Source organism: Leptosomus discolor, chromosome 1, assembly GCF_034619465.1.
Source record: "Leptosomus discolor isolate bLepDis1 chromosome 1, bLepDis1.hap2, whole genome shotgun sequence".
NCBI lineage: Eukaryota > Metazoa > Chordata > Aves > Leptosomiformes > Leptosomidae > Leptosomus > Leptosomus discolor.
In genome coordinates, this window is record NC_141391.1 from 130,459,961 (window position 1) to 130,473,138 (window position 13,178).

The 13,178-nt window shown below is 38.9% G+C and overlaps 1 protein-coding gene across 2 annotated transcripts in view; it reads left to right on the top strand.

Annotated features, from left to right (window-relative positions):
* The first annotated feature begins 1,698 nt into the window (after positions 1-1,698).
* Positions 1,699-13,178, top strand: part of STXBP5L (syntaxin binding protein 5L) — a 205,773-nt gene continuing 194,293 nt past the window's right edge. For both annotated transcript variants that reach the window (XM_086464591.1, XM_086464596.1), the window contains exon 1: positions 1,699-1,896. In XM_086464591.1, the coding sequence (XP_086320717.1) occupies positions 1,699-1,896 (198 nt within the window). The remainder of the gene's footprint in view (positions 1,897-13,178) is intronic.

Here is a 13,178-nt window from a genome sequence, read left to right on the forward strand (position 1 = left end):
GGGGGCGGGGCGTCGCGGAGGGAAGGCGCCCGGCAGGCTCCGGGGGGGAGTGGAGGAGGGAAAGTTGCGGTGCAGCGTTTCCCATTGGCGGGAGCGCGTGCCCAACTTTGCAGCGTCCCAATCAGATGCCGCGGATCACAGCTGCGGTCAGCCATGCTGTCTCCACCGTTGCAAGCGTCGGCCTGAGGCTCCGCCTGGAGCCCACCGACCGCCGACCCTTTGAAAGCAATTCCCGCCTTCGTCTCCCTTCCGCCATTCACATCCACCCCACTTGACCTCAGCAACCAATCGGAACCTGTTGCTGCTGCCAATCACCGACCCTTGCCCCGCCTTCACCCGCTCCCAGTCCCCCCCCAGCGGAGCCGGGCGCTGGTGCGGCGGGCGGGGCGTGGAGGGCGGGAGGGCGCGGGGGAGGGAAGAGGGGAGGAGGAGGACGAGGAGGAGGAGGAGGGGGAGGAGAGGGGGGAGGAGGGGGGGGGGAGGGGGGGGGGAGGAGTTGCGGCTGCCGCCGCCGCCGCCGGCGGAGGTTTCAGTACCTCGGAGAACGGCTGCGAGCGCGCCGGGCGGGCGGGAGCCGCCGCAGCTGGCTGGGACTGCAGCTGCCGCCGCCGCCCTCCGGTCACCTACCCCGGTCCTCTCCCGGCCCGCCCCGCGCTCGCGCCGCGCCAGGCACAGGCACCCCCCGGGGACCGTTAGGAACCATCGCCTCAGAGCGAGCGGCCGCGCCAGGCGCGTAGCCCCGGTTACCCCTTCCCGCACCCCCCGGCGCCGAGGGAGTGCGGTCCCCCTGGAGCGGCCCCGGGGGCATAGCGACGGCACAGGCTCGGTGACCGGGACGGGCGGAAGGGCTGAGGGGTTCCGTCACCTCAGGGACGGGACAGGTGGTCAGCCCGGGACGGCCGGGCTGACTGAGGGGGTCCCTCGTTACAGTCGCTGGGTCCTTACGGAGCGGCGGCCGGGGCGGCGCGGGGCGGGGGGGCGGCGAGGAAAGTGAGGGGCTCCCGCCGCACCGTGGGGCGGCCACGCACCCTCCCGTCCGGGAGCCCGGGGGGCAGAGGGGAGGATCGAGGGCAGCAGCGGCTGCCGGCACTCGCCGGGGTGGGCAGATCACCGGACTGCAGGAGCCGTGGCTGCGGGAGGAGAGCGGCGGCGGGGAGAGGGAATCCGCTCCTCCGAAGCCCTGGGGGCAAAGGTACCCCTGACTGAACGGGGTTTGAGGGGAACAGGACGTTGAATGTAGCCGAATTTTTGTAGTTTTGTTAAAATAATCAGGTACCGAAGGCAAATCCTAGGCAGAAAAGATAGAGAGATGGAACCTACTGTTTTGGATGACGGCTTGAATTTTTTATTTACTTTTCAGTTTTAACCACTGTTAAATGTGGATTTTGTGAGAGAACCCGATGGCGGTTGTTCCGTGGTTCTTTGTTTGAACGTAAATCTTAGTTCTGCCGCTTGTGGAATTTTTTATTATTATTATTATTTATTTTTTAAAAGGACCCTTCCAGGTAGCTTTTACAAAATGAAGCCTTTGTATTTTTCAGTCAATTACACCTAATATTGACATTCTGTTTGGTACAAGAGACTTAAAGTGCTGCCTCACTCAGAGGACCATTAAAGACTTTCTTTTGCTACATGTAGCTGAATGTGTTGCGACACATCCTTTCTCCCCCCCCGAATCTTCCGAAAGATTTTTCCAAAATGAAGAAATTTAATTTTCGCAAAGTTTTGGATGGTTTAACTGCCTCATCCCCTGGTGGAAGCAGTGGTGGTGGCAGTGGTGGTGGAAGTGGGGCTGGTGGTGGCTCCGTGCACCCAGGAGGGACTGCAGGAGCTGCAGGGACACCCAGAGATGAGATCCAGGAGACGCTGACTTCAGATTATTTTCAAATTTGTAAGGTAAGGGATGTGATTTTTTTTTTTTAGTATGGAAATAATAAAAGCTCCGTTGGGGGGGGGGGGGGGGCAGTAATATGATACCAATAAGCCTTTTACTTGAGAACTGCAGTGGTTGTATAAGGACTTAGGAATGAAAACACAGAGATCTCGCTGATGCTTTTTTCTTCCTGCTGCAGAGTTGGGATGGTCAGTAAATTTGTGAAAATCTTGATTTCAGCCTTCAGGGCCGAATCCTAAGTTCGTGCTTGGACCCTAAACTAGTAACAAGATTGTGGGCAGGAAAGCAAATCAATTGGTGCTAGTACAGATAACATTTACAAGTCTTTAGAAATTCAAAATTGTATACATCTACTTCCCCTCCTCACTCTACTCATCCTCTCTTCCTTTCCTTCCCTTTTTAAAGAAAAATGCACAAGCTAGAAATAAAAGTGTAGTGATTAGTGAACCTTGCACTTCAATTATTTGTGAAGGGATGAGTGTAGATTCAGGGTGGGTTTTTTACCATTAGTACTGAAGATTATGATTGTATGACAATAAACTTAGTGGGACAGCATAAATACCAAAAGTTGCCAAATTTCTTTGATATTGGTTTTTATGTGTTGGTTAGGTCCTTAAGTGGGAACTTTCTTTGAGTAGAAAGCATAAGATATCCCTGTGTGGTTTATGTTTTGTATCTCTTTTCTGCAACAAAGCTTTCGGCGGTGTTCTTAAATGCATAAGTAAAATCAGTACAAACTATGTGATACTTCTGACCAGACCTGGAAGATGAATATCTTACTTTTGTAATGAAGACCAAAACCGAAAAGAGATATTATATTGTGATCCTCTGCTGTTATCTTTAACTTTTGACATTAATTCTGTTGGCTTTACTAGAAGTTTTGTTTGCTTATTCGTTTTGCTTAGAAGCTTCAAAACCAGAATTTTAATTAATGCAATTTACCTTATTAAGAGTAAATGAACTTCACCTATTAAGTATACTTTCCTTTTATTAACCAGATACAAATTGGTTTGAAATTTAGATTATGGCCAACTCCAGCATATTCTCATTTTTTGTGTTTTGGGAAGAAGGAAGAAATATAAACAATCGAAACAACCTTGTAAGACAGTTTGTGTGCAGATCTGTTCCTTGTGAAACACGCAGCTTTCTTGATCTCAGATATCATGATTCTAATTCTATTTGCTTTTCAGCTACAGCTAGTGTCAAATCTCTGTAAGAGTTCAGGGGAAGAAGGATGAGCCCCCCACAACTTAAGAGTCAGAGATTTTTGGAACAGGTTCTACATAATCCTAATTTCTGGAGGTTTTATAATTCATTGCCAGCCTGAACTGGTTCAGGCCTTTTGAGTCAAATTATTCTGTAGTTTAGTAGAGTGCCAGTGATCACTGTGTTAGAATCGTACCTGTTTCCTAGGGTTGAATTTGACTCCTTTTGCTTCTCTACACAGTAATTTAGCATTTTGTGAAACTACAGGTATTCAGTACAGTGATTCCCCATTTTTGTTACTTCAGTAAAAAGACATTGCAAATAATCAACATACATTAAAATATCATTAGAAGGTCTGACATTCTGAGACTTCTAAGTAAGGCTAAAACTCAACATGGTTCTTCATGTTTAAGTCATTTGATAGGGCCAAAGATCTGTATTTGGTATGGTATATTTTTATTTTGTGTGGTATATTTACAAAAATAGGCAACATAAGATGAAAATAAATTAATTTATGCCTAATGTCTGTTATTTCCCTTCTTTGATTTGATATTACTTGAAGAAAGTTGGTGTTATGTTCTGATAGATCTACTTCGTGTATAGGAATATGTCATTTTGAGAAGATTTCAGTAGGCAATATTTGCCTGTCTTAGCTCTCATGTTAAAACGTTCTCAAGAAAGTAAATATTTGCATAGGAAGGCCTTTGGTTGCTTGCAGCAGCACTTGCTTATGAATGCATGGTACTGCAGAAGTCTACTCCATAGTACACAAAATACCAGCTTCCTTTTTTCAAGATACAAAAGTATGCTAAAAGCAAACTTCCAAAATACTCGGTGATTATGTGCTTGTGAAATACTGCAATGTTTATTCAACAGGATCTACTTAATTAGCTATATTAGAGTTTAGTAACATTACAAGCATGTTTGAGTGAGCCAACAAACCCCCACAGGCCCCAATCCTGCGTTATGCACGATGCAAGTGTACCGAAGGCAGTGGGGCTCGACGCAGGCGCAGCTTTCATCCTGCATGCTTCAGGGTTCAGGATCTGAGCCATAATTTGTACCTCAATCAGTCTGAATTAAATTAAAAATACAGCAATACACATACAATCCAAGCTCTGTCTTCCCCAAGCTTTTGTTGTGTAGAACTTCTGGTATTTAGATTGTGGATTTTCATGTTAAGTTACATAAGTTATGTAGGCTGCACGTTTAAGGATCCATGATCTGTGATCCTGCTGCACGCAGAACTGAGTAAACCTAATGGCAGTTTTGGTTTGTTCTGATCTGCAGAATCAAGGCAGATGGGCTTACAGTCTAAGTAGCACCCCAAACTCGTTTTCCTTTCTCTACTGATTATAAAATCTTTATTTAGATATGAAACATAAAAGCTGACTCATCCTTAAGAATTAAAGGGCCTTACCCTGCAGTTTTTATTTAAATAAATTGCCTTTCTGAAGTTTGTGGGAGGTCTGCTTGACTAAAAACCAATCCTCTCCCAGAACACTGGTTTTGCTGCTAATGCACTTGTTTTCATTAGTAACATACCTGAAAGCTGTCTCTCCATTTTGTGACATTTTTGGGATGCTTATTACCACAGTGTCTTTTTGAGATATAGACTGTAACTTAATAGAAGTAAATTGAATATTTCATTTTACACTGAGATGTTCTCGATGAGTTACTTTTGGCATTTATGTTTAAATCATTAGCGTAATCTTCCGTATTGAAAGACTAAAAATGAAATATTCTTGAAACTATTGCATGTGAAATAGCTACAGCCTTTTTCAAGCATGGTAAATTTATATGTTGGTAGCTGTACTAATGAATCAGTGACACCCTTTTCAAAGTATTTGTGTGACTGTATTTTGTGACAACATGAAGCTGAGGTATAGTTTATGTTATATCTAGGGCTGCTCTTGGGATTTGGGTATCAAATGGAAATCATGAAAATATTGATTATAATTCACATTAATTATAATTCACATTAACCATGAATGCATGAGTTAGCAGCATCATGCCAAAAACTAGGCATGATCCAGTAGAATGTTAGTAAAGTCTATTTTAATTTTAATGGGGGCAGACCTAGTTTCCTCAGCTTTGCTCCTTTACATTTTCGCTTTGTATATATGGATTTTTTTTTAGGCTTGCCTGTATTTGTCCATACATACAGAAACTGAAATGCAGCATTGGCAAGAGGTCTTCTCTTAATATAGGAAGTGAGAAGATCTCAGTTAGGATGTTGTAAATCATTTGAGTAGAATTTTGGGCAGAACTTTGAGCAGAAGGAACATAAAAGCAGAAAACAGTGGTTTTATTACTTTTGTAGAAAGCTGGTTGTTAGGGGGTGACGCAGTTGGGAAAAACTGAGTAAGAATGAAGATGTACGTTTTTGAACATAGAGTGCATATTCCTCATGAAAATAAGTCTCCCATAGAGAACTACTTGAGCTTTTCTTGAAGAAAATCATAAGGTTGAATTTGCAGAGCCTGATGTTAATAACTTTGTGCAGGAAATGTTTGAAATTAAGACCTCAGTTAAGAGCATAGTAACTGTCGCACATTACTAGATATACAATTAATCTAGTCCAGCCTGTTTTCTTCAGCTGTACACAGCAACTGGATGCCCTAGAAAAGGTTCAAGAACTGCCGAATTAATCATCTTCTCACAGAATTATTCCTCAAATGCTGGTGGCTATGGACTGCCTTTAAACCCTGAAGCACGAGATTGGTATTCTGTCTAAAACCAGTCTTCAGTGTTATTACTGGGTAGTCTTGATATCTAGTAAGCATCCCTTTGAATCTTGCTGTGTTATTCATACTGACAGTATAGTCACAGTTCCAGCATGTGCATTACCCAAGCTTTATACAAAATCCATGGATGTCAGAATAGCTTTAGGTTTTTCTCAAGACTGGTATGGAAGCCCATGTCTGATTACAATTGTACCTTCCTAACCCTGCTTCTTTGACAAAAACAGGCCCTCAAGGTGCATCCAATCAGTAACCAATTTAAGTACCTTGATTATCTGGATTTCCTATAAGGTGGTCTTAAATTTTAATTCCCAGAGTTTATAGGTGATAATACTTTATTTTGTGAACCTATAAAGATGAACATTTAGTCCCTCTGACAGCAGTCAAGTAGGTACTTTAACCTTAAATGCAATATGATGCTACAGTTCTGTGATAATAGAAAGAAGATGAATTTTCGAATGGCAATTTAAGAACAATTCTGCAGTAGTACATAGTTTTAATTTTGGTTATGAAAAATAATAAAACAATATTTGTTATAAGCTATCCATAGTGTTCTAGTTAGCTTGAGCTGTTTGGTTAATCTGTGATGTTTCCTTAGTAAAGTCATTCAGGGGAAAAAAAAAATAAATTGTGAAGTGCTACATTTTAGAGAAAACCCATTTAAAAATAAGTATTAACCCTTACTTGTAAGTGCTCAGAGTTCATTCAAGACTTAAATAGTGAATAAGATAATGTTGGGAAGGATTTTTCCTATTTACCAGAGTTTGGATCTAATGTTAGGTGCAAAACCGTATTCTGTTTAAAACTACACAGTCATAAATTACACTTGTGTAATTAGATGATGGTAAATTTGTGAAATGTGTGATGAGGATAATCTATTTTTCTTTTTTAAATGTTTGTATTAATTAGAAATAGGACTAATCGATGGTGAAGAGCGTAGCAAGTTAAGAGCTTCTTTTTTAAGAACTTTGAAGATTTTAAGCTACCTATAGTGGTATAACTGGACTCTCTTGTTCTGTTTTTTGCAAATACCTATCTTTTTGCAATACTATGTTTGATTGTTAATTAAATACTAATTTAATAAATACTAAATAATCCTAAATGCATTAATATGGACCCTTCATGGTCAACACATGCAAGTACAGCTTGAAATCCATTTTAAGGCTTTTAAGGTTACAAAACGAAGCACTCGAATGTTCCAAATTTAAGTTTGCTTGTGCATATCACCTTTAATTATATAATATATTACATATTTCTTCTACAGGTCTAATTTAGTAAAACGAATAGTGTTTGCTCAATGAAAAGCACTTAGATCTTTCTTTGCATACTTAAAGCATACCTGAATACTAAGTTGCCCATGGACTTTTACAAAAGAAGTGCTCACCACTGTACGTAGTTTTGAAAGATTTATGAACATTAATGAATTGACCTTCATAATATTTCTGTGAGATGGAGATATTATTATCCTGCTGTATAGATGAGGAACCGAGGCACAGAAAATCCAAAATGCGAGATTGTTTAGTGTCTGCTGTTTTGAGTTTCCAGCTTGACCTGCTTTGAGTCTGATTTTTTTAGCATATTTAACGTTTTTATACCACTTACATCTTCCCATTGTGCCTCCTATTGTTTTCACATTCTGTTGTAAGCTTACAGAGTAGTCTTTAGGCTAGTTATTCGTACTGTCAATGTTTATGACCACCTTAGATAGTCAGAACAGCTCTGAATTTCCTTCCTGACTCAAATGACTACAGATGAAATTCTGGCTCTGCATTGGACCTGTGAATTGTACTTAAGATGTATGAATATCCTCAACCTCCGTTATCTCAAATTGGTCAATCGCAAAATGGAAACATGATTAGCAGCCACATGTGAAAAGCTTAATTCATGGCCTTAGCTTGATCATTTATAAAACTAAATGATAAGGGCATGGATAGAATTTCCTCTCTGCAATTTTCTGAATTGTACCTTGCACCTTTTGTACCAAATATACAAGTTTTTCAGTCAACAACTTTTTAATTATTTGCTTTTGGTTTGTCAATAGGACAGACCAGACTGTACTATGCATGGAGTGAGGCAAAAGTTCTATGGCAGAAAAAGATAATTTATTTAATCTCTACAAGAGGGGAACAAATTCGTGTTGCATAGACTGTCTTTGTTTGTGTATGTTCTAATTTTTCTGCTTTTTATGGTTGACCTTGCATTTTTAGCAATATAAGGATCATAGAATACTCTGAGTTGGAAGGGACCAGTGAGGATTACTGCATTCAACTGCTGACTGCACACAGAGCAACCCCAAAGTTAAACTATTTACTGTAATTTTTTATACCATTCCAAGTTGTTTTTTTTCTGGGTTGGTTTGATTGTTTGTTTTGGTTTTTAATCCAAGGATTCATTAATGCCAACCACGTGGAGTCCTAGGATAAAGAATTGAAATTCGTGATATACTTTTGCCTCATGGGAAAGAGACAATGTCCCTCCTCACTGGAAGTATGTATTAAGGATAGCTTAATATTCTCTCTGTTCAGAGGTCACTTTTTCACAGGCACTTTTTCTGAGATCAGACCATCATAGCAGAACTCCAGTCTTCCTTCCCTGAGCTGATGATGGGACTGGGAAATTGCTGGATATCCTGGAAATGGTGAAAAAAGGATGGAACATACTGAGGAACACAGTGTCTTCACATTTACATTCCACAGGCCTGACCCCTACAATCTGGTGTGGTGATGCCGTCTCTCGTCCTAGGAGGACCATACTGAGTTCATACCTGAGACACTAGGCTTTCTGACAAAGTTAATTCCCATGCACAATTTTTTTTTTCTCTGCTTTATTTTGTGTTCCATCATTTTTATCCCCTTAATTGTTATTCCCTGCTAGTGGGAACACGACACACTGGATGTACTGTGCCTCCCCTGTGGGCCACCAGTTAGTTAATGAGAATTTTTCTCTCTATTGAAGTGGTAAAACCGATTTTTAATCTCTTCTGGGAAGATGGAGGAAATTCAGCCTGGTGGGCCCATATCTCAGGAAGTGTTCTGATCATAGAGCTGTCGTGTAAAACATCAGTTGTATAAGCAACTTTTTTCCCTACTTATTTCTGAGAGAAGATGATGACTTCATTTTTTAAAGAAATGACTGAGAAATTACTTAGACTTTCAGGGATAAAAATATGAAGTAGTGGGAGATTTATTTTTTTTCAAGTAGGAATACACATACTCTGTAAAACATGCAGCTGTCCTCAATGGGGGTGGGCTAAGTCTAAGACAGACCCTATTCTTACTTGGTTAGTTTCACATCTGACTTATTCCAAGACATCTCATACTCCCTGATGTATGGTATATGCCCAAGTCCTTTTTTGAGCTCTCTGTGAAAATACTGTCAAAATTTAGTATTAGTACGTTCCCTTTATAAACAGAGAAAAGGAAGCAGTAGAGAACTGATATACCCTAAGCTACATGAATGTACTGGTCTATTGGATATTCTAAGAAAAAGTGTTTATAAAAGCAGCGTGTAGGAATATATTAATTTGTCACAATGTATGTTAGAATCATTATAGGGGGAAGTTAGAGGACCGTATGATTAAAAGTACAAGTAATGTGCATCTGTGGAGAGGAGAGAAAGCAATATTGTTAGGTACAGATGGCTGGTAAATATGCTCAAATGTAATAAGACGTTATCTTTGTTCAGTGCTGTGTCCATTCCTAACAGATCACCAGCAAAGACTATGAATAGTAAAAAATACTGGAAACAATCTGTTGCCTGTAGCTAGGGTCAAAGTCTGATGAGGTACACTTTGTATGCTTCCTTTGAAGTTGTTGTACACAGTACTGAAAAAAAAACCAAACCCTTAATATTTAAGGCTTTGTGTTGACGAATGCACATGCTCAAAAGTAGCCTTACTAAATTCAGTGGTGTATGTGCAGATACATGTGTATATGGTAGCATGTCTTTTTGCAGAATTGAATCCAATCAATTAAAAATAATCGCTTATATTTCATTAAAAATTCTGCTATATAAGAATGCTATGAGGTCGAACACTCAGAAGTCAGGTCCCTTATTCAGCTAGTATTCAGTTACGTGTATATGTATGGCAATCTAGTCTTTATCGCATCTTTTTATTTTCTTGAAGTGTCTGTTTATATTTTGTTATTGTCCTCCATCATATTTGGTTTGAACAGTACCCAACATATGAGTAGAGCGGATGCTGTTCTGTGTATGTTCTTTGCAACAGTTCCTGTGAGAAAATCTCTGCATTATCCACTGGACATCACAAAAGTCATACTAAATAAATTATGAATGCCCATCTCTGCTTAATTTATCCCATTCCTTCTATTGTATCCCTTAAGGATGGATATGGGTTTTCAGTTACACCTGTCTGGCACCAGTTGTATTACAGATACATTCCACTGTAGCTGTGGGTAAGTTTATTGCAGTGGATCCAAAGAACCCTAGTTTATTAATCGTTTGTCCCTACACTTGTCCTTTTTCAGTGCTCACTGAATGAGGCAAAGGGAGGGAAACTGACATGTGGTTATGTAAACAGAGAGCTGATTCTTAGGACCTTTGGATATAGGGTCTTCATTTGTGTCTGTGAGCTGTGCCCTTGGTAGCATTATGGGCAATGCAGCGAGGGATCGTGATGTTCAAGATCTTCTGGATTTCACTGCTGTGAGAGGGAAAAAAGCTGCCACAAAATATTTCTATTCCATTTGGAATATATCTTCACCATATGAGGCGCTGTCCAGTATCTCCAGACTAAATTCTCAATTCAACATCAGAAAAAAAGTCCTCAAATTGCATACAATACACATACAGAAAGAAGGCAGGAGAAGATTAATTATGAATTAGTAATAAATAGTTAGCAATGTTCTAAATGCTAGGAATGAAATCTGATAATAGCATTTGTATACAGGAATGCCAAATTATGTTGCAAAAGAAAAGATTTCCACAGGAATACACCAATAATACAGATTAACTCCATATGAAAGTAGGGTTTTAACACTGTGTCTCTATAGCTTTAAAAAGAAAAAATCAAAACAAAACATAAACCTTCAAGAACTTTAACGTAGTAGCAAAAATTTTGTTCTATTGCAGTAGCATGGAATTTTCTTGCAAAATTTCCCAATACGTCTGTTTTTTTAAATTAAAATATTCTGAAAGCAGCAAACAAAACATCTACTTCAGAACAGTAACCACAATCGCCATAACAGAAGAGCACATGATCAGCCTAAAGTAGCAAATTTCCAGAGAATCCAAAAATGGGAAGACATGAAAAATTAAGAGTTATTGCTGTGTTTATCTGGTGTAAGTTTAATAAAAAAACAATTATTATATTTTATTTCTCGTGAAAGTTATGAAATTATGTTATAGGGAAGACAAAAATATTTTCCTTTCAGGGCTATCGGATATGTTGAATGATTTTACGATTCTTGTAAACACCTATAAAATAGACCTCCATCAGACAGATGATATTCTGAACCGAAGTATTTCAAGTTCTAGAGTAATATGGTTAAATGCTGCAACAACAACAACAAAATCAATATGAACTACTATTTGTATTACTTTGATTGTAATGATTCCACTTTGAACAGAAGTCTTGCTTGAATAGGTAGGCCAAATTGAGTTTTGAAATCAGTGTTTTAGGGCTGGGTTTTTAAAAATTATTTTACATCAAAGCCAAGGCCAAATATAGTTTTATTAAAGTCTGTGGCATTTTTCTATAGGTTGATGCACTCTTTCTTCTTGCTAGTTTAAATGGCAAGAGTGGGAAGTCCATTATAGCATATTTACTGAACAATGAATGCAATTCTTTCACTGTGTTCTCCATTTACCTCCATTTTTGCTTTTTTTTTTTTTTTTTTTTTTTAACATGGTAGAGTTATGTTAGAAAAAGTAGGAAGGGAAGAGGTGAAATCATTTTGCATACAATGTCTTCTCTTGAACCGGATTTCTCCAAAGAGGGATAATACCTACCTTTGGATGATTATATTAATGTGTTACCCTGTAACTTATTTTATTAAGTTATGCTGTAACTCAGTGCTGCGGTAGATGTGGCAAGATGGTTTAGTTGTCAAGTGGTTGGCCACAGCGACACTGATTTAAATAGATCAAGCAAGTAAGATTAAAATCCAACCACTCTGCTTTGGACAGCGGGGGTTGGACTAGACAGTCTGCGGAGTTCCCTTCCAACCTCACTGTACTGTGAACTGGGAATAATGCAGTTCAGTGATCAGTGTAGTTTTATTTATTTGTGGATTTTTCTGTCTGAATTATATGAATTTTGTATTTTTGATACACTACAGTGTATTTCAAAGAACAAGCATGAGGAAAATGCTTTTTGAAATTCAGAAGCCCTTATTTTTCCCCTGTGTGTCACTTAACTTGGCTATTTGTATCACTATGAATCGTATGTGAATAGGATCATCCTTATTCAATAGTCTTTAACATCCAGTTTGCAGAACCAAAAATGACAGTTGAAAAATACATCTCTGAAGTTTCTGCAGAGATTTTTTGTCATGAAAAGAGGAACATCAGTGAGGATTGAAAGAGTTCTTCTTAATTTTAGTTATTTATTTTTTAAACTAATTGCCTGGATGATGCCTTTGGAAGTACTTTTTTTTTTTTTTCGGGGCTAAGCAATATGAGAAAATTGAAAAATTATGTAATGTGTGGTAGTACTAACATGTTTCAAAAAGCAGTCATATGTCTGCATGCAGACTTTTTAAAAATAGTAGAGTGAAAACAAAAAAAATTACAGACTTTATACTAATTATTGCGACCTTATGTTTTAGTTTTTTAAAGTACATTAAGCTGCTTCCAAAGGAAAAATAGTTTTCATATGTTCATAGTACAAAAATGTGTAATATACAAGTCAGTTAATTTCAAATACTCTAATACATCTCTCTGATTTTTTTCATATAAATATAATTATCAGTGTATAATATTTGTGAAACTAAACTGTTAAAATTCAGGTTGTGTTTGAAGTCTACTTTATGTCCAGGACATGTATTTTCTCGAAATTCTACCATAGCGCTTATTAAGTGACCTTTTATAACAAAGTAAGTTCTGTAATTTAAAAATTAAAAGACAAAACAAATTTGCTTATTGCTGAAAGTATTGTTCTTCTATGCCAAAAGTTGTGCATGTAAATATTATGAAACTTTTTACTAATCTGATTCTTCCCTGTGCATATCTTTTCTTCCTGCCTCTGTATTCCCTATTTCAGTAAAGTTCTATTTTTCCCTTTTCTACCTAGATTTTCCATGTTTTCTCTACTGTGTTTTTCTCCGCCAGTACCAATCTCCTTTTTCTCTCTCTCTCAGAGGCGCTGCTGCTGG